Source organism: Alosa sapidissima, chromosome 12 (assembly GCF_018492685.1).
Source record: "Alosa sapidissima isolate fAloSap1 chromosome 12, fAloSap1.pri, whole genome shotgun sequence".
Lineage (NCBI taxonomy): Eukaryota > Metazoa > Chordata > Actinopteri > Clupeiformes > Clupeidae > Alosa > Alosa sapidissima.
Genome location: NC_055968.1, coordinates 765,678 through 789,791, shown reverse-complemented (window position 1 = coordinate 789,791; position 24,114 = coordinate 765,678). Strand labels below are relative to the sequence as shown.

The 24,114-nt window shown below is 40.4% G+C and overlaps 2 protein-coding genes and 2 long non-coding RNA genes across 4 annotated transcripts in view; all 4 read right to left on the bottom strand.

Moving 5' to 3' along the window:
• Positions 1–3,328, bottom strand: part of LOC121677457 — a 47,661-nt gene extending 44,333 nt beyond the window's left edge. The window contains exon 1 of the mRNA XM_042056208.1: positions 3,294–3,328. The gene's annotated coding sequence lies outside the window, so the exon portion shown is untranslated. The remainder of the gene's footprint in view (positions 1–3,293) is intronic.
• On the bottom strand, positions 751–8,842 carry LOC121677855. Its single transcript, XM_042056920.1, has 11 exons — positions 8,652–8,842; positions 8,512–8,562; positions 8,325–8,369; positions 8,170–8,234; positions 7,978–8,083; positions 7,861–7,885; positions 7,681–7,766; positions 7,480–7,522; positions 6,898–6,959; positions 6,682–6,809; positions 751–760 (listed from the first exon to the last, which is right to left on the bottom strand). The coding sequence occupies exons 1-11, from the start codon at positions 8,760–8,762 to the stop codon at positions 751–753; spliced, it is 732 nt and encodes a 243-aa protein (XP_041912854.1). The 5' UTR covers positions 8,763–8,842.
• Positions 8,843–9,191: 349 nt separating this feature from the next.
• LOC121677482 lies at positions 9,192–9,560 on the bottom strand. The gene is made up of 3 exons (XR_006020994.1): positions 9,507–9,560; positions 9,336–9,419; positions 9,192–9,250 (listed from the first exon to the last, which is right to left on the bottom strand). It is a non-coding gene; the product is annotated as an uncharacterized LOC121677482 (long non-coding RNA).
• Positions 9,561–11,472: 1,912 nt separating this feature from the next.
• On the bottom strand, positions 11,473–11,939 carry LOC121677490. Its single transcript, XR_006021003.1, has 3 exons — positions 11,832–11,939; positions 11,640–11,744; positions 11,473–11,547 (listed from the first exon to the last, which is right to left on the bottom strand). It is a non-coding gene; the product is annotated as an uncharacterized LOC121677490 (long non-coding RNA).
• Positions 11,940–24,114: the final 12,175 nt, after the last annotated feature.

Here is a 24,114-nt window from a genome sequence, read left to right as displayed (position 1 = left end):
TTTTGATAGTTCCATGCAGTTTTCAACAGCTGACAGAGATGTTTTTTGTTTATTAATAAATAAATAAATAAAAATATAACATTATGCTGATACCTTCTGCTTTTCCCAAATACAATGTAGCCTACAGGTGTAAGTGACCTTTCATCAATCCAGTTGCAATGGATGAACTGTGATGAACTGCCCTTCTTGTGATTGTTTAGAGATTTTAAAGGTTTTATAACAATACTACAACTTTTTTGGCTATTCTACAATCTATTCACCTTTGCAGCGCCAGTAGGCTTATTTGGAGTGGGGGGTGGAGTAAAAGATGGATACAAATTGATTAGTGTGATTTATTTTCGCAGAACGGATGTACAGGACTGAGCAGCGGTCATATTTTGTACCGCTATGCGGTACATCTAGTTTAAAAAGCAACTGCAGCTACATTGTGCGTCTGCCCTGATTCTGATACCATGGCGGTATTAATTAAACCGTGGTGGGCCGCCATGCTGAAATAAACGTAGAGGAAACACTGTTATGAGACCTCTTTGCACAGAGATTAATAAACTACAAAAACCTTATTTCAGACTTATTTCAGACTCACGGTATTTATAGACCTATAAGCTAAAGTTCTTCCACAGTTTTTAAAACCGGTTTAAAACACTGATTGTTGGTTTTAATTTCACAGGTTGACAGGCCTCAATGGACAGTGAGACAGTGATCTACATTTGGACTGGCACCGACCAGACATGGACACTGAAACTTGATTTCTCATGAATATCTTTACAAGATGCAACACACATTGGGGAACACTTTAGACACTAATAAACATGTCCACTGTTTTCTCTGGAATTGTTTTGTTTTTTGTAGTCATTTGTGGTAATGGATTTCCAAATGTATGGACAAGCTTCATTTTACTGTTTATATGTGTAATCAGCTGATATTAGAAATTATGTATTTTAGAAATGTATATTTAATTAGAAGCAAAGGCACAGTAGCCTAGACATCATATTACAACAGTGGCGCGTTTAAACTTAAGAAAACATTGATTTAAACTAAAGGTACAAGTAAGATTCACAGAAATGAATTTAATTTGCTGCCCATTTTATTCACACATGTATAGCTCGTCAATAATTTCTTTAGTCTGATTTGGTTTTGTCAAGGGTTGGGTTAACGACGTCAATGTTTCCGGTAGTTTGCATGTAAATCATATTACAGATATTGTAATGTCCGATTCACTGACGAATGTTGTCGGGCTGTAAGCTTTTATATATATATATATATATATATATATAATTAGGTGGCAGTGCAGGATAAGAAATAGAAGAGCCGTATATACAGGCTAGAAGTTTGCACAAATGTTTTCTTTAAATTACAAACAGTAGGTAAGACTGCATGTTTTGGTGACTAGCTGGGTAGTTCTGTATTTCAAGGTTCGACAGGCTAGAAGTTCGCAATTCAAATTTGCACCGGAGCTCCAAGCGGATTTCTACACGCAGCCTTCAACACTGTTTACAGCTCTTTGAGTCACGGTAACATATATTTTTTGGTACATAGCTAATTTAGATACACGTGTGGGTGCTTGTTTCTTTAGGAATCCGCCGTCTTGGTTTGTATAGAAATGAATATTAAGTGACACACGTAAGAGGTTGGACATACATATCATAACACCCCCAATTATCACCACTTTTGTTCAGAAATTCTAAAACAACACTATGTAAACAACTATAACACTTCAACATAACATTTGCTAAATTAACCTTACATTTTTCAGTAGCCATAGGTGTGTAGATTTGAACAAAATCTGGTTTGGTTCTTAACGGGAGCATTTACTGCCTGGAATATTCGATTTTGTTTACCACGCTCAGAGTTATAGTGCTGGCCTGATGGGTCGCCTATTTACACCGTTTCAACGGCACATGGACGGTTAGACCGAGAATTCTCGTCGTGAAATTAAAATTCCACTGGAGCTCCAAGCGGTTGTGTACACGCAGCCTTACAACACTGTTTACAGCTCTTTGAGTCACGGTAAAATGTCATTTTTGGTACATAGCTAATTTAGATACACCTATGGTGTGGGTGGTTGCGTCTCTTCAGGAGTCCGCTATCTTGGTTTGTATAGAAATGGATATTAAGTGACACGCAAGACGGTGGAAATACGGGACCGACGGTAATAGGGGGAGTTCCGATACATAACATCGATGTTTGATGGCTAGCTATTAAGTGAGAGTCTACGCTAAGGTTGGAAATACGTTCCTATAAGTAAGACAGTACATTGATGTTTGGTGGCTAGCTGGTAGTTCTGTATTTCAAGGTTTGACAGGCTAGAAGTTTGCAATTTAATACTGCAACTAATGTTTTATTTATTTATATTACAAAAACGGTAGGTATAGCCTATCGGTGTTTGGGTGATTGGGCGGTTTGCCGGCTAGTTCAATATTTCAGACACTTGCGTTCCTTCCTGTACGTTGGGTCCTTCAACAGAAAACAATAAACTCAGGCGAATTATCGAACAGCAAACATTCTGACCAATGAAATTCTGGAAGTGCAACGGCTAATAGACCAATCAGAATATATTTTATTTATTTTGTGACGTAATCATGCAGATCTGGAGTCTGTCTCAATTGGTGTACTTATGTGAGTACACTTTTGTGTAGTACACTATGTGCACTGTGTGCTTACTGGCGGAGTGCGCAAATTTTAACAAAATAGTATTGTCTCATATCAAACACTAACTCCGTGCACTTCACGGAAATGACGATCGCAAACATTTTAATATAACTTTATTGGCGTCCTCAATTCGACAGTGACATGGTCATACTGTGTCAAAACATGAACCGTTTATGTTATAACTTGCTTGTACCTCCGTAAAGTCTGTTTTCCACTGCTGCTGCTTCAGCTTTCTCAACCGCGATTACCACGAGTTTGAAAACGCTCCCTCCCCTTCCGCTATTTGGCCAAGATGGTGTCCGTTAAGGGCGAAAAGTGTCCAGCGTTGCACACTCAGCTTTTTGACCGTTATGAGTGCACCATCCGGGAACTTGCAGCGCCCTTCGTGTCGTTGGAATTTTCAGTGTGAACACCCTCATGCACTCAAATTAGGTATTGTAAGTGCAGAAGTACGCGATTTGAGACACAGTCCTGGTAACCCGTGCAGATCAGGTACCCACACTAGCATACTGTGTCTAGTGTGAGTGAAATGCTAACGTTAGCGTAGGCTACTGATGATGATGCCTTGTTTGCTAACGTTAGCTTGATATGACTGCAGACAACTTTACTTATTAACGTTAACGTGAAACATAACATGACCTTACCTGCTGGTATCGATGCCTGAGTCTGTTTGTAGACTTTAAAATGGAGACGTGATACAAGAATACATGTTAGATTTATAAACACATTATTTGTACATTTCAGCTGTAGGCTTGTAAGTAACAACAGCAAATTAAGCTATAACTTATTAACGTCTCAGAACTGCATATGTGTGATCGTTCATCATTTTGATTTCAGTTTTACAACCCTGTAAGTTAGGCAGAAATAGGTGATGTAACGTTAAACCACAACGAAGATAATATAATAGTCGTGATCGCAAGTAATTAGTTACTGAACAGGAATACTAGAATATTTCTCTATCAAAATGTCTGAGAAAAGCGTCTACCTACCGCATATATTTATCTATCAAAATGTGAGAAAATCCCGCCAGTGTCTAATTCTAATTCTAATGACAGCCGCGAGTGGCAGCCAGTGACAGCCGCTCTATTTCTGTTTCCATGCGAACGAACGCCGTGTCATGCGGAAGTTAATCTAAACTGGGTTGGAAAAACGATAGACGCGGGTGAAGCCCATCTTTATGCAAATGAATCCGTTGAACGCGAGGCGACTCTCCAATGAAAGGAGAGGGACTTGGCTGCCAAGGGGGCAGGCGAATTCCCAGAAGTAGAAGAATCGACGTAGGCTGGAGGGACCACCTCTCTGCTAACTCCCATAGAAGTCCATTCATTCTAGGATTTTTTTGAAATACCATAACTTCATATAACATATATCCTGTGCCGATATTGTAGCTTCTGTGTAATCTACATAAACACTACAAAGGCAAAACAGACTCCATTACCTTGTCCGTACCCGTAAGAAGAATGGTTAGCTTGTTCGGTTGGAGGGAAGCTAGCTTTGATGTAATCTCTCTTTCGCGCCGTAGGGAGATAACCGTATTGTTTGGATAAGAAGCCCAGTCCACCTTACTGTCTGACGGTAACTCATAAGCAAAACCTAGCATACACGACCGTATGTTAAGGTAAAGCATTACACGGAGGCAACCTAATAATAATAAAAAAAAGTAAACCTAATTAAAAAACTAATCATTTCAGAGGTTTTCGATGGATTGACCATAGTCACTTTTCCACGGAAAAGTGGAAAGAAGATTAGCTTCAAGGCTATAACTTTTTTGTTTTGTTTTAGCATGACTGTTTTTGAAGATGATCATGTATGGTAGCTTAAACATTAACACGACTTGGTGAGGATGATATTAATAATAATACATAAATAAATGTTTAACTTTGATGACTTTAAAGGCGAAGGAAGTGTGAGAAGAATTTCTGTGTATCTATCATATGAGTTACAAGATTCAGTTTGATGGCTAACGTCACGAAGTTAAGTGTGAGTCTGCGCAGTACTGGGGGGACCAACTGAAAAATCGTTCTATTTGACTCAGTGCCCTCCCATTGAAAACGACGGAGTCTGTTCGTCCATTTCTTTTACTGTCTATGCTGGCTGCAGACCTCTGGGGGAATAGAGTGGTGAAGTCCCGCCCTTTCCGTTTGCCTCCATGGGACCTATCTTTCAAAAAAATTTGAATGGCAGTCTATGGCGAAAAATAAATTATTTTCTGGTCCCGGTTGACTTGTGCCTTGAATTATCCATATGATGTTTATCAATTTTAAAGACAATTTTTCATGTAAAGACATTTGCAGTTTGTTTCGTAACTATTGAATTACAACATTGTGAAAGATCGTAATTCCAACGACTACAAACCCATCAGTCGCGCTAGTGACGTTAGCTCATTCACAGCCACACTAGATTGTACAAGCATACCAGCAACAGGTCTTTTTGCCGAAGAAAATACCATGAGTCAGAGGATTAAACACATCAGGTAAGTTGTATTCGTCCATAGACTGTACATTACATACTGTTAAGTGACATAGCAGGCAGCAAGATGCAACCGTTAACTAGCATAACAGCTCTTATCGTTTCATTACGTTGGTGACGTACATCGTTCGAGACGAGAGATGTAGTCCACTGAGTGGATTCGCACAAAACCAACATAACTTTTGAAGTCTATCGAACAACAGTACTTTCTTGACGTGAAAAATTATCTTTTAAATTCACACACATCATATGTGAAATTTGTGGCACAATTCAAACTGGACCAAAAAATAATTGTTATCTCTCCATTAACAACCGTTCGTACTTTTTTGAAAGATAGGTCCCATGGACCGGAACGGCAAGAATAAACACACATGGTAACAAAAATATTTGAAACATGTCTAGCTTCACTCAATACATTAACACTACGATACAGTGTGATTGTAAAGTTGTATGGTTCACTGTGTTCAAAGTCGATCTTAATAACCCTCTACATCTCAACCAACTGATGGTTGTTATGGGAAACTAGTGATCTGTCGTCTAGCGGAAAGTTGTAGTCCACAAAGTGCTCTCACACAAAGTTTAACCTCATCAAACTTCTACCCGCTCAATTGTAGCATTCTTTACACGAAAATTTATATTAAAAATTCACAGACAACATATGTTCACATTCATGGCACAAATCAAACGGGACCAGAAAATAATTATTTTCTCACATTCACTTGCATTGACGATTTTTCAATCTAGAAGTCCAGCGGAAAGGGCGGGACTTACCAGCTCTATTCTATCAGTGGAGCTCCACTCAATAACGGAAATACGTCACCTCCACTTGAATAAGGAAGTAGTCGCTGAAATAACGTGAGACCTCACGTTATTTGTGTATTTGATATATATATATATATATATATATATAATTAAATTAATTGTATATTAATGAATATTAGGTATTGTGATATTCCGTTAACTTAGGTAATTTTACGTTTTTACGCCACTAGGCTTTTGAGGTAGTTTTAATAAAGATACCAAAAGCAATGATTTATTGTACTGTTGTGTGTTGTAGTTCTGTTGTTGTTCGAAGAGCATGTACACAATGTAGATAAAAGTCAATGGTGTAAGTAGCCTATAAAGTCACTGGCAACAGCAGGACCAGAACAGATGGCACATTTATAGGAATACAGTAGGCTACAAGCAATACAGTAGCCTAGCCTACTTTAATAGATCTATGTAAATTAACAAGGGAGTGTGTGTGTGAGAGAGAGAGTTGGCACATTTGTAGCATACAGTACAAGCAATACAGTACACTTGAACAGATCTAAAAACAAAAGTTTACATTTTGAAATTGAAATGAAGAATCAATAGGAACCAGAATTGATAAGTAGAACTGGAATCAGAATCAATGCTATTTGAATTTTTTATTTTTCATTTGGAAACGATCTTTGGACAAATGATGTCATTGCCTGAATGTGAAGTTCGTCCCGTACATGAATAGAAAATGTTTCGTGATCTTGGAAGGTGGTAAATTGAAATGTGAACAAATTCATGTTTTCAACGTCCATCTGGACAAACTGTCTGGCCAGCACCTCCTCCTGCTCTTCCGCCTCCATGTCCAACACCCGTGGCAGCCAATATTTATTTTTTATCAGCCCACTGTTTTCATCCAACCAGTCTGCTACCTTTTTTGCCTCTTCGAAGAGCTGAGCAACAAACATTAAAAGACAGTTCAGTCAATTAAATTTTTTTAGTGGAAGGGACATTGCACTACCATGCCAGGCCTACGCCTACCATGCTCTCACTTGTTTGATGCCTCTCCTGTGTGCAGCAATGGACACTTGTGTACTGTAGGTCTATGTGGGGAGGTCAATAGATGATAATGCATAAAACAGTGTTAAAACATCATAGATCGAATGCGTGTCTATGCAAGAGCCTGTGTGTGTGGTGGTGGTGGTGTGTGTGTGTGGAGGGGGGTTCTGTGTTTTAGCGGTCTCATTAATTAAGAATCTGCATTGACCTGATGTTTAATGTGCAATATATAATCCCTTACCCATTTAGTGTTCTGGTAGTCTTTGCTGAGCTCCTGTATCTCACGCAAACGCTCTTCTCTCTAATACAAAGACAGACATTGTTCATAAGAGTCCCAAAGTGAATTCACATTCATACTTGAGGTTAGTTGAGATACAACATAGAATAAAAATTAAATAGAAAACAACATTGTTAGGGTCATTGTCATCCAGATTGGGTGGTTCAAACATCATAGATCTAATGTGTGTGTCTAAGAGAGTGACTGGATGTGTGGTGGCGAGTGGGTGGGAGTCCTGATTAATGTTTGATGTGCAATATATAACCCCTTACAACTTGTGTCCTCACCTTCTTCATTGAAGTCCTCTAATTCACTGAAACTCTCTTCTCTCTAAGATTGAGACAAACATTGTTCATAAGAGACGCGAGTTCACATTGACACTTGAGTTGAGACACAACTTAGAATTACAATGAAAAAAAATAGAATAGACAACAACTTTGTTTGGGTTATTGTCATCCAGATTGTATGGTTAGTGAAGAAATAAACACCTGTTCAATGGAGACACAGCTGTCACACTGGACTGTTGGAGCTGCTGTTGGGGCTGTAGGAGCTGCTGACGTTGCTGCTGGTGGCCCTGTTATCACAGTAATGAAAAAATGTAAGGTAAAAAAACTGAGAATGCTGCAGTTAACATTACTTAAACTGTCAAATTGAGGCAAGACACTTACCAACTATTATCTGCCCATTACCATCCTAAAATGACCAACAAAAAAAAATGTGTAATGTGTACTGTTTGTCATAGCAGTTTTATGCTACTATCTCTGCACAATTCCATATCATAGTACCATAGTGTCCAGCTTCCTTTTTCGTGGCACACTGAAAACAGGTGCCACACTACCGTCTGCCATCTTTCTGCCCTCCTCTGTGAAATGTGCGAATCTTCTTCCATGTCTGTAATTGAACAAATACATGTTTTGTCCTTGCATTTCCCATTTCGATTGAATAGTTATTAATACAGGATTATTCACAAATTATACCCCTCGATCTCCAGATTCTCCATTAACACTGTGCACCACCACCTCCTCAGGTAGGGCATGTCATGCTAAAGAAGAAAAAGTTACAATGCATGGAAAAGGCACAATATAATGATTCAATGAAATTAAATTTACCACATTTGTTAGATAGCACTTACTATGGAGAAATCAAATGGTGTCTCCAGGGCGATGTACCAAGCATACTGTCAATACAAAGAAATATTAATGGCTCCATGTTTCAGGTGTAAATGTGCTTGCATTAAGCTTAAAAACGGTGTTCTCTGTTACACTGTTAGTGTGCCTAATGGGCATGGTGTGTTACTAAATGCAAGCTTAGCAACTCACCATGATCATGAAAATTCCACAGTCAACACCAAAATGTTGTTGTGGGAGGCCCTGTTGCAAGGAAGGACATGCGCAATGAATAATTTTAGTAATTATGTTGTTTCCTAATTACATATGCACTAATTCTTAACTGTTATCACCTCAATGTCCAGCCCTGTCTGTTCCTGCCAAGGTCCTGGTGCTATCCTCTGTGCAAGAGCCCTGTTAAGAGTCAAAATAGTATTAGAAGGAATCTCTGAAACAATACACATAGAATATAATTCAGCGCTTATGCAGCTCTGACAAGTAAATAGAACGTGATTGTCAAGAGTAGTTACTTTAATATGGGCAAGTCAGGGGAACGTGACTGCCCAGACACTGACTAGTATTTTGATATGGCTTTTGGCTAGTCAGGGGAACATGACTGCCATGGTAAATCATCCTATTGTAACCTCAAAATGTGTTGATAAGACTTGTGCCCAAAGCCTTGTTCTTTCTTGGCATACATCGAGTCCATGAACAAGATTAATCTTTTCAGTGGCTCCATGACCTTAGGGAACACAGTCTTGACAATAAGATGGAAGTTAAAGCTTTTTCCCCCCTAACATCAAGGTTACTGAAATTTACTACTGGGTTTTACAACCTTTTAGTCAATATTGTTGCTTGACAAACTTTTTAAGGATGCCCGGTCACTTACACACAGCAGATAATGCCCTCGAGTCCACAGAGGAAATATCAGTGTCTTCTTCGCGTAATCCACCTTAAAGAAGATTTTTTTTAATTTTTTATTGTGAATAATTTCATTTCTGTCCGTATTCAAGCTACATGTATGCCTGCATACTTACAGGAAGACTATGCAGAGGGTCACAATCCATGGGTGGGAGCCATGTTGGGGGCGTGTGAAGGTCCATGATGAAAACATCTTTCCCCTACAGAAAAGTACAGCTCTGTTGTTGTGTCTGTTACAGTAGACACTACTGGCAAAGTTATCATTCAAAACATGCATGCAGACATACCTGAAGTTGGACCATCTCCTGAACCAACCTCAAACAAGCATTCCCCACCTGTAAGACAATACCTTTCTTAAACCTTTCTGGTAAAAAATAATGTGTCAAACCACAAAGAGACAAAAAGTATCTCACAGACAATCCGACCGTACGTGTGGTAGACAAAGTCTTACCATTATTTATAGGACTAAAACAAGGTATTCATGATGGATTACATAACACCTTGTCTTTCCATAACCACATATTTTACCCACGTCAGAGTCCATCTCCCTGTTTGTCCCCAAGGTCAGTAAATTCTCCCTGGTTAGACATGTTGGACCAGCTTTAACAATGAGCTCACTTGCTGGCCCACTGTCATTCAGTACGTAGTTGAACTGTTAGGAAGACACAACCAAAGAAGTGGCACTGGTAAAAATGTACAGACAATATGGCAAGTCTTGTTCAGAAAAGTTTAGTCTTTAATTTATACCAGCTTTTCCTGAAGGGGATGAACTCCATTAGGTCCCCACGAACTTCTGCAGGGCCTGATATTAACAATGACAGTCAGTGCTGCACAGTCCTGCCCACAGTGAGTTGAAGCGCCTGCATTCAACAGACAAGGTTCACTTTGCGGTGACACTTCAATTTCAGGTGGCTGTAGACCTTCCGGAGGACTTTGCTGTGATGTTCTTGCGCTTGGTTCTGCTGGCACATCACCATTGCTGTCTGGCAATGTTTGTGCACCTTAAGATTAGGTAAGAAGGACAAAACAGAAAACAACATTATGCGATTTGTCAAAAGACTTTATACAGGAAATTATAGTTCATGTGGAAGATGTAAAGTTTGATGTTAACCTAGTAGCACTTGGCCCAAGTCTGACAGGGTGACCCTGTTCAGGTCTTGAACCTGAAGACCCCTTCTCAGCTGGCGTTTCAGCAGTGTGATGTTTTGCTGGTTGTTCCTGTGCTCTATGATGTTCCGCATCAGGAAGATGTGAGCAGATGGTCCCATGTTGTTTAGAAAGTAATTGTTCTTCCTCAAACAAGCGAACAGTTGCTCAGCCACCTGACTGTTCAGAGTTGCCTGCAGTTCAGGAGCAATGAAGATTCTGCGCAGCACATCCTGTGGATCTCTCGTGTTTGACTGGTGGAATTTGTCATAGAGGACGTAGTGCTTTCCTGAGCCTGTCACAGGATGGCCATTGGAATCTGGTTGACTGAGTCTCTCTACCAGCCACGGGAGATGCACTTTAAGTTTTCCATGTGTGGCAGCCTCTACATTGTTAGTTGTTGGCTCAGCAAGCCTTCCCTCAAAGGGCTGAAATGGAGGGTTGTCTGGGACTATTAGATTGGTATGGGCTACCAACCCCCGTGCAAAGTCATACACACAGACATTCGGCAAATGCTTCCACGACAGAAGTACATCTGCAAAGTCCCTGGGGCTTTCAGCTCTTAAATTGAATTTAAGGCTGTAAACAATTCCATGAGGGCACATAATGACAGACCATCCACCTATGAAAGAATGAAATATATATGTATATATGTGTGTGTATGTATATTTAGTCTAACTTCCTTCTCTACCGTGATTTAATTATTGTAATAAATCTACATTTTCACATTACTCACCAGAGGCCCCCCAAATCGACTGAAACACCTTGTCATAGGTCTGCCTGCTCTTCATTTCCCCCTGTAACCGGTTCACAAGGTCCATGCGTGACCCCTTTGTGTCCATGTTGCAGGATTTGCACAGGTTGCAAATGGTGGACACCTAAAAATGATTTGAATTCATAATCTGTGTTTCCCATTAGTCGTGGGAAGTGGACATACATTTTATTGAAAGTAAGAAAAACAAACAAAAACAATCATCAGTGATTGTACCTTTTGCCTCAGCAGCTCATCAACCAGGCGGTCCTCTGTTATATCGCATAGCTGAGGTTTAGCCAAGCAGCTCTGCACTGGGGCCTTTTCGAACTCGGTGTTAAGCACAGTACTTTCTTTACGAGTCTCCCTTCCGATCCAAGGTGCCCAGTTGTCATATGTTGGTTTAACAACAAATGGATTCTGTGAAGAGACTTCATGGGATACATTGCCATTAAAATAATGCTCATTCTGAGCAGAAGCACACAGCTTCTCCGCTGTGTTTTTATAATCTAGACAAACTCACACTCAAAAAATCCTCGGCTGATCATGTGCAGATGAACAGATTCCCAGAAAGCCTCTATGTCGTGTTCACCGCGAAAGTCATCCCTAGGTTGTTCCAGCTCACTAACTGGATTTTGTAAAAACACAATACAAGATACATGACATCACTGTATATGGAGTTATGTTAATAGATGGAACCTAAAGGGAGACATACCCTCAAAATTAAACACTCCTTTCCTGTGGAGGTCCATAACCACCACTGGAGGGTAAAAGCCACAATTTACACAAGAGTATTTGTACTCTGTGTTGCAGAGTGCCTCAAATTGGCAGTATCCGTGAAAAATTAACTCATTGGCTGGAAAACTTCATCTTTAACAAAGTCTCAAGAGAGTTGATGACTCGGGACACGGACACATGATTCTATAAAAAAAAAGAAGAATATTAGGGCCTCACACCATGCTCAGCTCATAAACCTGACACTTGACACTTTTTATAAATGGCATCTCTTGCTGTCAGGCAACTTGAGTCACAGCGCCTTGTATAGCTCGCTGCTTCACACACACCTGAAGATTGTGTCTTAAATACTGACACAGCTGCAGCATCAGGATGACGCGGTCATTGTAGTTGTGCAGGCCGTCTGTCCACTCCTGGTACCTGTACATCATTTGACATTTGGTGCACCTTCTTCTGTAAGTTGAAATGTCTAATGGACATAGATTCAGACATTAGGGTATATGTATGTGTAATTTCAAAAGATGTATTGAACTTACTTTGTGTGACACCTTCCATGCCAACTATTTTAGCTTTGCTGGTGACTCGCACATCCTAATTTGCGCTCATAGGCCTATTCCAAGCTCTGTAACAGAAAGGTAATATTTGAATGTAAGCTACTGTATACAATTTAGGCTATAGATATTTTATATCATATATAGCCTACACAACCAAGGGACGGAAGTTATCCTCTGAAAGCAGGGCATCTTCATATTTAGTGTTGCGTCGGAGTTGCGTAAAGTAGTGCAGAGCGCGCACCTGTTTGCTTTTTTTGACTGGCAGTGCCCAAGATCAGATGACAATACGTGAGTTGGATAATGTAGGCTAAAATATAAAGGTAGGCTTAAAGCAAACAATAAAGAACAATGTTTAAGCCATTGGACATTATTGAAAGAAAACGATAGCAAAGATATGCAGAATGAATGAATAATGACCGGCAAACTAGGCTACTTTTTCAGCAAAAACATAGCCTATCCTAAAAGAAACGTTAAGAGACGTAAAACCATCCGGCTGCGCACAAGTTGACGTTCATTTGTGATTTATAATGGGCACATCTGGAAGGGTGGCGTACGCACGTTTTTTGTGCGTACGTTCGTTTTCTCTGAATCACACGTACGATCATTTCAGAAATTATCTAAGATCAAATTAAGGATGGTTTCTACGCAACCCTTTATAAATGAGCAGACATGTGGACTCGAGTCACATGACTTGGACTCGAGTCAGACTCGAGTCATGATTTTAATGACTTCAGACTTGACTTGATAAAATTCGGCATGACTTGCGACTCGACTTGGACTTGAATACTATTCACTTGAGACTTGACTCGGACTTTGCCTCTTTGACTTGTGATGACTTGACATGTCTCGAATCAAAAACTAAATTTCCTGATCGTGGACCAGTCACCCCACAGACGCTTTCCCGCGACTAAAAAAAAATAAAAAGCGGCCAGAGCACAGTACAGTACTGCCGCTACCCCCACACGCGTTACGCACTGTGTGTAGGGCACCAAGAGACAGAGGAAGGACCAACATTTAGCCAATCACTAGTAGCTTTACTGCAAACTGATTTGCACTCTTGTTAGAGAACGTTTAATGTCAAAAAGCACCAACAGCATGTTACATAAAGTTGATACTTTTCGAGTCCTCTCCATTAAGATCCAACTTGAACTTATGCTAGGCTACTCCATTTAATTGAGAACGCATCCAAGCACGCACGAGAGGGAGAGAAAATGAGTAGGTTCCAGCTGGCTTGTCATTGTTGATGATGATTGATATCTTCTTTTAAATATAAGAAACATATAAAAGGAAATCGTGAAGGCAACAAATACGAGATTAGAGGAGATTGTGAATTATCCGGTTCTCACTAGCCTACTGTACTGTTATAAACTATGAGATCCAGGTCACTATGACATAGCTGCACTCACTGTGATTTGGAAAGTGGACAAGAATATTATGAAGAGTTGTCTTTGCCTTGTGTAATGGAACTGGTCTTAATAGTCTTGAAGTATTCAATAATTTATTTACATGAAGCACATGATATGCCGATTGAAATACATTTCACTCAGCTACTGTAGCTAGGTGGCTACTGGCTACCAGGCTCATAATTCACTTTTAATTGCAAACAGAAAATGTCAAGCAAGCATCATGTCATACATGCTTCTCTTTCCAAGGGAATGAAAGCTGTTTGTGCCAACTTAATATCATGCTTATCGTTGTTAATATTGTGCTATACATGTGGCACAAACAATGTTTGAGTTTGTGGACTAGCCATAGGCTATATTTGAACGGAGCTGGTAAAAAAAGGATCATTATGAGAACGTGTGACACAATGGGCTTAAAGTGACAGTGCACCATTTACAAATGAGATAAACAGCATCAAATGTGTAGTATTTCTTAAGAAATGAATACTTTAAAACAAAATTACTGTCATTATTATCTTTTAAATAATATAAAAGTGTTGACCTTGGCTTCCCTTATGAGTCACCACTGCCAGACAGCCTAATAAATTGTTTGCAGGCAAATCTGTGGCCTAGCGGTCAGTCAAATTATTACTCATCCTTACAGTGGGCTCCGCAATTTGGAAAAACAATATATATATTTGCAGCTGTGCTGAGTGTTATGTAGCTATCCGTTTACAGATTACACAGGTATGCGCATGCATATGTCGTAAAAGATTACAAGACAGAAACATTGAACATATTTTAATCTGTATTTATAAACAAAAAATACTGTGGATTAGATGGAAGTGCTAAAATTATGATCGATAGTCTAATAATGGCATTATTAAGTGAAGAGTACCTGATGACTTGTTCAGGACTTGAAAAAGATTGGGACTTGGACTTGGACTCGACTTGGCTTTGATGTGACTTGGACTTGGACTCGACTTGCCCTTCTCTGTATTTACTTGGGACTTGACTTGGACTTGACTGCTAAGACTTGGGACTTACTTGTGACTTGCCAAACAGTGACTTGGTCCCACCTCTGTAAATGAGGCCCCTGCAGAGCCAGGCAGTTGGGTTTCAACGATTATCATCAATGACTGCTGAACAGAAGGCCCGTATACTCTATAGAGTGAACTTCTAATGGGTGAGTTACAGGCTGCTTTTTTTAATGGAGTAGGCATATGTGAGGTGCACTTTCTGTGACCTTTTTGTGAAAGGCTATCTTACGCTGCGCCAGACTGTTAGGCTAAATTAAGCAATTGTGTGGTTATTGTGTAGGCCCACAAGTTCACGTTCATTTGTGATTTATAATTGGCACATCTGGAAGAGTGGCGTACGTATGGTTTTTTGTGCGTAGCCTACATTCATTTTATCTGAATTACACGTACGATAATTTCAGAAACTCCACAAATTTGATACTGTAATGTCAATTTGCAACGTTCTGTGTAACCTACATGTATGTAGAACTAGGCCTACTGCCGACATCGAGCAATATGCCGTTTCAATTTGTAATGGTACTCGACCGTAATACAGCCCTCTGTGCGCGTATAGGTGGAAAAATGCTTAATGCTGGTGGGCCAGAGGTGGGTCGGTGAACACTCTTCCTCATCACTGATGATCAACATCGGTGCACTGCAGGGCTGTGTTCGGAGTCCTCTTTTGTTGTTTCATCATGGAGCATGTGGTGTGAGTACAACATGTGCCAAGATAAGGTCAATAAACACAGGAAAGTAAGTGTGTACTTACACTTACAGCAGTGCAATATCGAACAGCAATGTACTGTGTGTGCATGAGCCTGAAACATTGACCATGAGTATGGCAGGTGCCAAGGACCGGTCCAACACAAGAAAGTGAGTGTGTACTTACAGCAATACAACATCAACCAGTGATGTAGTAGTATATGCTGGACCTTGTAGGCCTACTATTGACTATGATGCGGTGTGTGTGAGTGTGGCATATGTGCCAAGAACAGTTTTAAAACACAAGAAAGTAAGTCCCCACTTATTGTACAATTGACAACATTTATCAGTGAATCGGTCACCCGTGTTGATGAAATCATCAACACGGGTGTACTGCAGGGCTGTCTTCTGAGTCCTCGTTTGTAGTCGCCACGTAGAACATAAGTAGTAAGACAGGTGCCAAGAACAGGTATAAATATAAAACCAACCATGTTTGTGAGTGTGCCATACGTGCCAAGAACAACAAAACAGGCAAAGTGAGTGTGTATGCACTAAAAATACAATACCAACCAGTGATGCACTTACTGCAATGCCAACCTGTGATGTAGTGTGCATGGATTCCAGCTTCTTGCAGTAGCAGCAACTGGAATCCATGCATTTCCACTGAATTATTTTTCGAATCTGATCCCTTATCATAGCTGTTCATTCTTACTTGTTGCTTGACTTATCGTGACTAAATTCAAGATGGCTGCAAACGCTAACCTTCGTGAAGATACTGTCTGTATAAATCGTCTTATAAGTAAACTACCAGTGCTTTTTCAAAGTTCTCAATGTCTCGTTTTAAATGTCAGGGCCCTCGAAAGTCTACCAATGAAGTGTGGAGATACATTGAGCCTCAATGGGTGTAAAACAGTGATTTATTTGCATGGCTAGCCCGATGCCGAAGCACCACTATTGAAAAAGCTGTTGGTAGCATCGGCAAACTAGCGCCAGATTTTGGAGTGCAGGGGACAAGCCGAGATGGGCTATGAGACATACGTTCACACTCGGTGTCATGTTTCAATACACTTTAGGTCAATATCACACCGGAATTCTCCTTTAACGAAAATCTCTAGTGCCACAATCAGCGCCACAATTAACGCTTCAACATCGGAAAGTGAGTGCACATTCACTTGCCCGCTCTCATTTTATATGTAATTTGTTAACTTAAACACACATATTAACAGGTGTTAGTAAGGTGTCTATATTAGGCTATTGAGCGCTTGAGCAGCTTTCGTCTCACCTCCGAGCGCACGTAAATTGGCAATTTGATCGGTTTCAGCTAAAAGGCGCACCATCATCAAGTAACGTTAACGTTACTAATTTAAGTTAGAAAAAGACATATACTTAATTACTGTAGCCTACACCAAACCAGACAATAGAGACAAAAGTCTATCAACTGCTTACTAAGACGAACGACACGCAGGACGTCTTCATCTACGATAGCAGCTATTTATGCTGCACCATGAATTAATTGACCCTTTAGAGTCATGTAAACTCAACAACTACCAAAAGTCAATATCAATTAATTTTACCTCTAGGCCTACATCTGAAGGCTAACAAGGAGGGTAACTCATCTGAAGGCTTTCCCCATGTTTGCTACAATAGAGGGTACTTACCTTGAATAGGGTCGCACTGCCGTCTCTAGATAAACGGTCTTCACCTTCATCAATTTACCTCAGACTGACAATTTGACAGTACAAGTTACCTAAAGTTATCATGCATTGGTGACGACATCATTAAAAGAACCAATTACCATCACTTAATCTACAAAATATGCTTGTTTCTGGGGAGAAAATACACTGTAGCAGTTGGTATCAAGAGACTCTCTTAGAGAGTATCCAATAGTATCAGATTGGCATAGAATGCCACTTTACCCACCAATCACAGACATATACCAAAGATTGTTAAGGCGGAGCAAGATATTTCATCAGGAGCCACTTCCGGGAACCCGGATCGCACGAGGGGGGGTCAAAATCCCCCTTTATGCAGAGCACTGGCTCCATTGAAGTCTATGGGCATAGCTCAGAATTTTACCACATATGCTAAGGTCTTGGTTCTATAGAGTTAAGAATGTGAATTTTGGGCACGTTTTCATGATCCTCAAACCTTTCTGAACATTTCAGGTAAATTTTTAGCATTTTTGAGCATTCCAGTCTGGAGAAAATCGACTTTATATCAGGTGTGCGCCGGTTATTTATGCCGCTGCTGTTGGCCGGTTGCAACGTACGCTCATCAATACGTCATCGACACGCCTCTTTATGCAGACAGGATTCGATCCCCATTTCGCGCCCATAGACATGAACTACAACGAAGTATCTTTCCGCCTTAACAATCTTTGCATGTACTATCAGAGAATGACGTTTATTCTGGTCTGTATCTGGGGAGAGAAATGAGGGTTAGGAAGAAAATAAACGCATAAAGTAAGCCTAAGTCACCTATTAGAGCTACTAACTACATTAGCAGCTAGCGAGTAAGACTACAGCTATAACCTGCTGACTTACTGACATGAAAAAACAGACGTCGGGCTAAATCTTTAACTCCTTTATTATCAAAACATTACAAACTTACATCTGTATAACTTGTACAAGTCTCTCAAGAGATATCTTCTTTCGCGTAGCTCCTCCAAGATGTGCACACACATTTTTAAAAAGCGCGGCCAGGCAGCCACCGCTGTAGGGGCGGAGTGGAGGTGCGTCAGACAGTGGAGGTGATGTATTTCCGTTCTGGAGTGGAGCTCCACTCCCCATAGGTCTGCAGCCAGGTGCTCTTGAATGAAAGGACGAGGTTGTAGGTCCTTTGTTCTACCACAACGGTGCCTGTGAAACTTTGGTTCCGCTTACAAGACAAATAATGTTTTAACGATCTCTTCCACGACCACCTAGTAGTCCATAAAACAAACGAAACTAGGATTTGGATAAATATATTGACTGTTGGTGTTTCTGGTGTTTCTGGTCAAGTTCAAATTCAGAGTCTTTTTATTGAAGGGTTCAGGGGGGAAGAGGAGTGAGAGAATCGTGAGGTCTTGGAGGTTCCGGTTCCAGGGGTGCTAGGTGTGTCAGGGGTTCCAGGGGTTCTCAGGGCTCTGGGGTTTTTCAGGGTCCTGTGGGTTACCTGGGCTCCGGGGGTCACCAAGTTTCCGGGGGGTTCCAGTCCAAGGTGCTGAGTGTGTGTGTGTCCCCCAGTGATCGAGCGGCGTCTCGGGCTGAGGGTGGTGACGCGTCGGGGCTCGCTCGTCTGGTGGCCGGAGGCCTGGGGGAACACACACACAACAGCAAGGTGAACAGCAGGCAGTAGTGCAGACCAGGGCTAGGCACTAAACGTGGTGAGAGACAGAAGGCAGATTCGAGTTACCGGGGGGGGGCTGAAGATCGGAGAGTAATCGAGAAGATCCGGAAGGCAGGTCGGGATAACCGGGGCAGTAGAACAGGGAGGCAGTCAAGAAAGGATCCGAATCACAGGTAGGAGTCAGAGAGTAGACAGGCAGGCAGGTTACTGGTCCAGGTTTGAAGACGATCTGACAGGGCTTGGCTGAAAAACAGGGCTTTATATACTGGGAGAGGTTAGTGGAGAAATGCAGTGCAGCTGGCAGAGTAATTAGAGCAGAGTGGGGCAAGGTGGAGCTCGTTAGGCAGAGTAGAGAGAGAGTGAGCAGAGTGGCAGAGAATTTAATTCAATTAAGGTTGTTACCAGGGAGAGAGAATGCTCATGACATTAACAAACTTTTACCTCAGAATAGGCTAGGCTATTTCACAACCTAATTGGCCTAAAATAGCCTATTGTCATTTTATTCCGTCAATAATTCATATACTTTGATGATAGCGATCAAACATCCAAATACAATTATAAAATATAGCCGCAAGCGGCAATGGCGGGCCCGAGCACCTGCGGGCCGCAACCCGTGACATGTCAGAATCCAACAAAGCACCGACGTGGTGCGCTTCTGAAATGTACATATTTGATGTGTGTGCTAATCTGATTAATCTGATGCATCTGATGGTGATATCCAACAGACGTGGAAAAAACACATTCCTTATCTTGCCAATTGGTGGCCCTATGTAAGGCATGTTAATAAGACATTTGAATTTCATCATCATGATATCTAATTTTGTGTAAAATTTCAGATAAATCAGTCAAAGCATTGAACATTTTTGGCACATTTCCTGCTTGGCCAGATGGTGGCGCTATGCTAGGCATGTGAATTACACATGTGAATATCATCACAATAATGATATCCAATATTTTGCAAAGTTTCAGATCAACCAATATAAGCATTACCAATTTCTGGCACATTTTCCTGCTTGGCCAGGTGGTGGCGCTATGACAGGCAAGCCCATAGGGTCTCTGGATATCATTATAATTATAATATCTTTTAACCTGAGAAGTTTCAAAACTGTCATTCAAAGCATAGAGCATTTCTGGCATATTTCCTGTTTGGCCAGATGGTGGCGCTATGCTAGGCATATGAATTATATGTGTGAATATCATCACAATAATGATATCCAATATTTTATAAAGTTTCAGATCAGTCACTTAAGGCATTGTCCATTTCTGGCACATTTCCTACTTGGCCAGGTGGTGGCGCTATGCCAGGCAGGCCCATTGGGTGTCTGGATATCATCATAATCATGATATCTATTAACCTGAGAAGTTTCAGAGCATTCATTCAATGCACTGTTTATTATGACACATTTCCTGTTTATGTGGTGAGATATTAAAATCATATCAAATATATTACAACATTCAAAAATCCTTTCACAATTTAACATCAGCGACATCTTGGCATAATGTTTGCCAAATTTCAAATGAATCTGACAAACCGTCTAGGAGGAGTATGTTCAAATTGATCATGTGAAATCAGCATAATTGTCATTCTTTCTGTTGCCAATTGGTGGCGCTCTGCCAAACATGCATAATGGGCATGTGAATATTATCATTAACATGGTCTTCAATGACCTGTGAAATTCAAAACATTTCAAGCCATGCATATGACACATTTATTGTTTATGTGGAAGGGCATTAAAATTAACAATTTCACCATTTCGTCAAATTACAACATATCAAAAAAAGGCTTCACAATTTATAATCAGGAACATCTCGGCATCATGTATACCAACTTTGACATGAATCGGATCAACCGTCTAGGAGGAGTACGTTAAAATTGATCATGTCCACTACGCACAAAATCGCAATTACCTACCTTCCTGTGGGTGTGGCTCATGGCATGTTAATACAAAAGTTGTTTGTTCTTGGGAGTTACATACACCCCCCAAATATGGTGTGTGTATCTAAAACTATATGCCAACCACAAGTCACAGTGACATAAGGGGGCGCTAGCGAGTCTCTGGGCCATACCCGGGGTCAAGCTTTTTTACCTAGCTGCTTTGTGTGACACCTGATGTGTGTGCCAAATTTCAAGACTTTTCGATTATGTTAACCACCTCAAAATATTTGCCAACCACGGGATCAGTCACCTAAGGGGGCGCTAGCGAGTCCCTGGGCCACGCCCAGGGTCAAGCTCTTGTACCTAACTGCGATGCGTGACACCTGACGTGTGTGCCAAATTTCAAGAGTTTTCGACCATGTTAACCACCTCAAAAACAGGAAAGCAAAAAAGTGGAATAACAATAATAATAATAATAATAATAGTGAAAAATAATAATCCTTACAAAAACAATAGGGCCTTGCGCCCTTCGGTGCTCGGGCCCTAATAATAATAGTGAAAAATAATAATCCTTACAAAAACAATAGGGCCTTGCGCCCTTTGGTGCTCGGGCCCTAATAATCCTTACAAAAACAATAGGGCCTTGCGCCCTCCGGTGCTCGGGCCCTAATAAGGACGTTAAACCTTCAAAGACTACTTTTAAACCCTTGTTCAAGTGTCTAAGGAGATAGGCTTACCTTTTCAGAGCTTCTGTCTCTTCAAAATGAACACCTCCAAGGGCACAATAAAGTATAAACAAATTTGTTTGTGGTTGTTTACAAAATTATTGGTTCTTTTAGTTGCTGGGGTACATTGATTGGCCAGTTTCTTTACAAAAAAATGCTTTAAATGATTTCTCAGGGGGAAAAAGTTGATAGATCATAAGCCAAATAATACAGTGAAGTTACAATGTAGTCCTAATTAGGCCTGGCCTATTCTGGTGAGAGCCTACAGAAATAAAAACTAATCTTTTTCTTTTCACCACTAGGTGTCCACATTATATTAGGACTTAAATTAGTTATAGTTATTTGGTAATAGCAAGCAGGCCTAGTTGTCCCCAAAATGTAATATGTATTTCCATGCTTCCCTCATGGTCTTTATCAGGTATTACTGTCTTACTTCTAACATGCCTTGCTAGGGTTGTTGTGGTTAGCCTGTTAACAAAGTTTTGCATGGAAAACACATAAACCTGAAAATGGAGATTACAGATTAATTGGTTTAAAACACCTTGATTTTTTGCGCTCTGAGGTATATTGCACAGTTAGCCTTTTTATAGAGAAGGTCATGGAAATTCTGCTTTTAGTCAGATAAAGTCATGGAAAGTTGAATATAGCACATATTACAAATATATTACTTGAATATAGCACATATTACAAATTCAGCAGATGAATATGCAGTCATTAAGTTCATTAAGTCAGAATTAAATTAATAATTTTATTTGAGGTGATGAATTCTTCAAACTGTCCTTGAAAAATGTCTTACAGATATTGAATACAGCCTATTGTGAGATACAGAAAGAACAAAACTATGCATTAAACTATGCTTAATGTCATCAGTCAGTAAAGACTGTGATTAAATGAGTGATTGACATTAGTGGTGTAAGGGACCCCAGGAAGGACAAAATCAAGCTTTAAAAAGACAAAGCCAATCTTTAAACAGAGAGGGTAAAAGCGGAGAGAGAGGCGCAAACATTTGACAGCTTCCGTCAAAGACTTTCTAATGAGGAGACACATCACTTAATGAATCTCCCATAGAAATGTATGGAGTTAGTTTGTAACGCAAACATGGCAGTTGTCTACACATATCCCGCCCCTTCCGCCACCAAAAGTTCACATGTGAATACATCGTGCCAATCATGTGGTATGTTGTGAATACATCGTGCCAATCATGTGGTGTGTTGTGAATACATCATGTGCCAATCATGTGGTATGTTGTGAATACATCGTGCCAATCATGTGGTGTGTTGTGAATACATCGTGCCAATCATGTGGTATGCTGTGAATACATCGTGCCAATCATGTGGTATGTTGTGAATGCATCGTGCCAATCATGTGTTGTGATCTCGCAGCTGGAGCGAGGTTGGTGTGTCGTGATTCGTGAAGCCTTGCGCACACACAGTTCCGCCCAAAATAGATGACCAATAAGTCCCCAAAAAGCGCTGCAATATGGCCACCGAGTGGAGGGACTTGCCTAAAAGGACTTTTCTTCCGTGTTCTATCTTCACAAGGGGGAGGGGGGAAATCCCCCTTTATGCAGACCAAATCAAGAGCTCTCATACGCTGATACCAACAATCATTGAAAAGTTTATATTGTGATGTAATGCGACACTCCCACATATGCAAACCGGAACTATTCACGTTTGCTCCTATAATGTATTATGTTGCTTTATATTGGTCAATATTCAATGATCTTTGCTTTAAAGCAATGCTATGTAACAATTCACCATTATTTAAGGTAAACTTTTTATCAGACAAATCATTTTAGGTCATTTATGGTCCTCAAATTAATTTGGATGGCATAGAGACATATGAAGGGTGGATAAGCATGATTTATTCCTCTTTTTAATCCTATACTTTTATCCTTGTTTTTTTTTATATAGGGCACTGCACATATTGGACGCAATGAACTATTTTCAGCGATTCTTCAGCGGAGTTTGGAGAAGCTTACCTGATTGACCTTCTCACCATCGCCTGACTTCCAATTTGGTGGCAATCATAAAAGTTAGCCTAATATGGACCAATTTAGTGAGTAAACCATACAACTAGGGGGCGGTGGTAGTGTAGTGGTTAAGGAGCTGGGCTAGCGTGCAGTAGCCTGAAAGTTGTCGGTTCAATTCCCGGGTTCCACCGCTGTGCCCTTGAGCAAGGCACTTAACCCCAAGTTGCTCCGGGGACAATGTGATCCCTTGTAATATAGCTGACATATGTAAGTCACTTTGGTCAAGAAGTGTCTGCTAAATGTAATGTAATGTAACTACAAAGGTGACCGATATGTGAAGGTAGCTTTTAGTATGCTGGTATTATTACTTGACAGTGAGACAATGACAGTGGTTATTGTTTGCCAATGAACACTCTCCTCTGCTGGATGAATATGCTGTTTCACCAGTGTCAAAATGGAATTGACAATTTACTTCAGAAAGTGTTTTCAGTATACTCTCCAATAGGCTGGATTTGTATTACTGTGGTTGATTTACAATGAGTGGCCGTGAATGAGTGTGAGCTACACTTACCTCAAAAAGCTTATGGGCAGATGTGATGACATCCCCCCATGATGTCCAGAGTCAGCTTATCATTTGTCATTCTTTTAAACTGCTTTTACTAATTACTATATTTTATTTTTATACATGTGAACTCAGATTATTGGT